Source organism: Salvelinus fontinalis, chromosome 35 (assembly GCF_029448725.1).
Source record: "Salvelinus fontinalis isolate EN_2023a chromosome 35, ASM2944872v1, whole genome shotgun sequence".
Classification (NCBI taxonomy): Eukaryota; Metazoa; Chordata; class Actinopteri; order Salmoniformes; family Salmonidae; genus Salvelinus; species Salvelinus fontinalis.
Window position 1 is genome coordinate 1,543,446 of NC_074699.1, and position 4,710 is coordinate 1,548,155.

The 4,710-nt window shown below is 40.6% G+C and overlaps 1 protein-coding gene across 1 annotated transcript in view; it reads right to left on the reverse strand.

Annotated features, from left to right (window-relative positions):
• The window catches only part of LOC129834186 (uncharacterized), a gene marked incomplete in the record, with an annotated part of 7,430 nt that extends 2,976 nt beyond the window's left edge, over positions 1-4,454 (reverse strand). Inside the window, 7 exon segments of the mRNA XM_055898926.1 lie at positions 462-521; positions 738-773; positions 1,024-1,120; positions 1,233-1,288; positions 1,426-1,458; positions 1,631-1,835; positions 4,390-4,454. Coding sequence (XP_055754901.1) covers positions 462-521; positions 738-773; positions 1,024-1,120; positions 1,233-1,288; positions 1,426-1,458; positions 1,631-1,835; positions 4,390-4,412 — 510 coding nt within the window.
• Between the last annotated feature and the right edge of the window lie 256 nt (positions 4,455-4,710).

Genomic DNA, 4,710 nt, shown 5'->3' on the forward strand with positions numbered 1-4,710 from the left:
CAGGGTACCAGTACAGAGTCAATGTGCGGGGGCACCGGTTAGTCGAGGTAATTGAGGTAATATGTACATGTAGGTAAAGTTATTAAAGTGACAATGCATAGATAACAGAGAGTAGCAGCGGTGTCAAAGAGAGGTGGGGGGGGTGCAAATAGTCTGGGTAGCCATTTGATTAGATGTTCAGGACTCTTATGGCTTGGGGGTAGAAGCTGTTTAAAAGCCTCTTAGACTTGACCTAGACTTGGCGCTCCGGTACCGTTTTCCGTGCGGTAGCAGAGGGAACAGTCTATGAATAGGGTGGCTGGAGTCTTTGACAATTTTTAGGGCCTTCCTCTGACACCGCCTGGTATAGAGGTCCTGGATGGCAGGAAGCTTGGCCCCAGTGATGTACTGGGCCGTACGCACTACCCTCTGTTGCCTGTTTTTCTGTTTTCCAGAATAAGCCCACCTGTCAGAAATCTTACCCTGATTGCGAGCTTGGGGATAAAGATCAGCCCTTGCTTTTGTAAAGCTGAAGGTGGGACCTGAAATTGTCAGGAGAGTTCAGTAATTAAAGCAGGAAATAAAGGGTTGGGGGTATATAAATCCTTTATACAATGTTGTTGATCATACACACAACTAGCCCTATATGAGTTTCAATGTAGCCCTCGTTTGAGCCAATCAGGATTGTTTGGTTGCGAGATGGGCACAATCGATCGATTCTGATTGGCCCAATCAGCCTCATAAGAGCTAACACTTACTTCATTTGGTTTATCTTTCACAGCCCAGTCAATACTCTGCAAAAATGAAAAAAAAGGATACATGAAATATCACCAGAAATGTAAAAACTCCAGATAAGAGCAGACCTGTGTCAAATACTCAAACACGAGGTGCGCTTCATTTAGCTTACCTGGTGTGCAGGCTGGAAAGACAGTGATCCATTGGTTATTGTACCTGGGCGAGCTAAATAAAGCACGCCTCAAGTTTTTTGACATGACATGTATTTGACGATTCAAGGTCTGGATAAGTGTGATATGTACTTTGTACCTGTGGTACACAGTAGTCGTCATGGAAACGACTTGGGTGCCATATACTATGGTTTAAGTAACTGGGAGTCTTCTTCAACCGTGTTGACTCTGCAGAGCTAATGTTTCATTACAAGAAGAATCAAGAGAGGGAAATAATGAATTGCTTAATTTCTTCACAACATTGGCTCATAACCTATAGCTCCTACAAACTGTATTGGTTTTGAGTACCACTTTGGCTGAGCTTGAATTGTTGACACATCCTCAGGAACACAATCCTCAGGAAACTGAAATCACAAGTAGAGGTTAATACATAGTTAATTTCCTTTGTGAAAGATTGAGAATAAAGGGTGTATCCTAGCCATATCAAAAACAATACAAATGGAAAACTAGTAGGACGACTTGTTTTGTTGTTTTTTCTCACCAAGGTTACTCTTTTCCTCGTTCCAGCTGTTTTCTAAAACAATAACAACTCAACAATAAAAACACGCCGCTCAAAAGTTCAAACCAACAGATCCAAAGCATGATTCAAGATTTTATCATATGCATCAAAAATAATAACCATTTTGAAAAAGACCCAGTCAAAAACTTTCAACAGAAAAATACACCTGCATCAATTCACAAATTACCTTTTTTGGGAACTGACTAGGAAAGGAAAATATAGTTGGAATGGCATCATTACGTAAACGAACACCACGCCCAGTTGAGGGTGTTATCAGGTACTTCTCCTCGAAATGCTCGGAACACAGTCTGGAGCTTTTGGTTGGCTTCCAGGCTTTCAGTCTCGTCTGATGGATCCACTTTTTTAGTCTTTTGGCGTCACTCAGCGGAAATCTAATGGCATGAGACAAAGTAAAAAAGAAATAAGTAAAAAGTAACAACTTCACAGGGCTCCCGAGTAGCGCAGCGTTTTAAAACACTGCATCTCAGTACCAGAGGCGTCACTACAAACCCTGGTTCAATTCCAGGCTGTATCAGAAGCGGCCGTGATTGGGAGTCTCATTGGGCGGCACACAATTGGCCCAGCGTTGTCCAGGTTAGGGTTTGGCTGTCATTGTAAACAAGACTGACTTGCCTAGTTAAATAACAGTTAAATAACATTAAAATAACTCATAATGATCAACAGAGATGAGAGGTCCAATGCAGCCGATTTTATCTCAATACCAACATCATTTCTGGGGAACAATTAAGTATCTTACTTCAAATAAAATGGTCAAAAATAAACTAACATAGCTCCTTAGCAAAGAGCAATTTCTCAAGCAAGAATTTAGCTAGGACTGTCTGGAAGGGGACTGAGTGGGGAGGGGAAAACTGAAAAATAGGTTTGGATTCTCTTTCTTATTGGTGTATCAACTAATTTAGCGGCAGGCCAAAACTAGCGGCAGGCCAAAACTCCATCCCACCAAAACACTTCAGGCAGTCTTTTTAAACAGCTCTTACACTAAAAGGCTAATATCATAATTTTCACAATATTATTCCAACCTCAGAGTGTGGATATATATATATATATATATATATATATATATATATATATATATATATATATACACACACACACAGGAAATCACGTTTGTGATAGTGCTGGACCTTTAAAGCTAATTCAGAGAAAACAGGTGTCCTTGACACTTGTTTTGGTATACAGCTTAGGGATGAGGCTATAAGGAAATGTAACCCCATAGTGCTCTAGATGCAAGGGATGACAGTCCAGGACTCCCTAAAAACATGCCACTTTGATACATGTGACTTTTCGTAGCAGGTTAGGAAAGCATTCTCCTAACTTGCTACATTAATTCTCCTAATCTGCTACGAAAAAAAATCATAGCTGTATCGAAGTGGCATGTTTTTAGGTAATCTCATGACAGTCCATGACATCATCAGGGGTGTAATCATTAGACATGCTGTTTTACAACTAAAACCACAGTTTCTCTAGTTAGTACAACTACTGGCAGGTCCCTCTCCGTTTCGTTCCGTTTAACAATGTTTTGCAAAGGAAACCGCTTACTCCACACGGGAAACGGTTTGCAAAGAAAACAAGAGTTTCTATTGGTCAAATTCAGGTGGTCCCTCTCCGTTTCGTTTGCTTATGTTTGGTTCCTAGTGAATACACCCCATGACGGGTTGAAACATATTTTGGAGCTATGTGTTGTTTGTTTACATCATTGTTTTGTACACAATGGAGTAATAAAACCTTATATTTTGGGTATGATATAGAAAAACAGTTTTTAGTCTTTTGGCGTCACTCAGCGGAAATCTGATGGCATGAGACAGCCTAAATATCGAGACAGCCTAAATATCAGCCTAAATGAGACAGCCTAAATATCGAAAATAGCCGAATTTTAAAAAAAAATCATTGCAATGGACATATTCCCAGATCCCTTTACAACATCAGGAATTGTTTGTTTAGCTTTAAGACAAAAACAGATATAGTAATAACGTTAGCTATCTAACTAGTTTGTTATGATAAGTTATAATACGGCACGTTCTATAACATCGAAATGACTGGAAATCTCTCAGCTATCCTCACAAGATAACGTTAGCTTCGCTAGCTGCTAGCTAACTCGTTGGCTAACCAGTTGCTCACGCTACGTTTTTAGCTAATATCGTGTTGTTAGTCAAGTGCTGCTAGCCTTACCTGTGAAGCCTAACTTTTTTAGCACGCAACTGGTTATTTTTATCATATGTATCATGTCCTCTATTCTTACAGCTGTAAGCTGAACATGACATTTCTGATTTACAAATTGTTGATATTGTCCTTCTTCGTGTGAATTTCCGGCAGACTTAGACGTTGTGTTATGTATTTCTGCCTTTCGAAGGTCGGAGTGCGTATTGCACATTTGGTCACCCAAAAATAAAAAGCAAAGGTGGAATGGGAAAATCTTAACATTTCATCACCATCTAACCCTGCACCTATATACTATCCCCAAAAAACCTACCAGCCCATCCCACTACTTTCTCCCTAAACGATCCTACACCAGGCTGTCGGCCTGGGGGGATGAATCCCCTTCTGTCAAAACTTCCTGTGGATCTTCTGCACTAAAATCTCACACTGCTGCTGCAACTACCACATCAATCTGCTGTGATTTCTGCTCCATCAGTGCAGCTCATTGCCATGGTTATAAACGCAAGAAATACAACCTTACTAAAACTCATTTAATCTGGATCTCTCTCTTCAGGGGGGTGGCATTTCGGATCCCCAGCTGCATTGGGCACCCCAACAGTTGATACAGTGCTTTCTCTGTCCGAACTGTACACTCCATCTGACGATCTTGCATATTTCTCACATCGTGAGATCTCCCTTCAACACAATGCAGCACCATGTCGGAATCATTGGCACCATAGCGGGTTCCGAACATAGACCCTCACAAAATAGCAATAAATATAACCTAACCTTGTCAGGTAGAAACTCTGCATCAAAGCTCAACAAGACAAACAGAGCTTGATCATTTTTTCGCCCTCATTAGTGGTTTTATGACTTGTGGCAAATTAAAACTGCAACATTTTCTCTTGGCCTCATGACAAAATGTGTAATATAGAATTATAGAACTGCAAATGTTTCTCGACACGCCCACTCCTTTCCTTTCGACACGCCCACTCTCCCTATCTCTGGTTGCCATATTGGACTGCAGCTACCCCATTCTCTAAAATACCCAAAATCAGAGAGGAATAGGTGAAGCAGTATATAGATGTCTGCCCAAATGCATTATTAAAA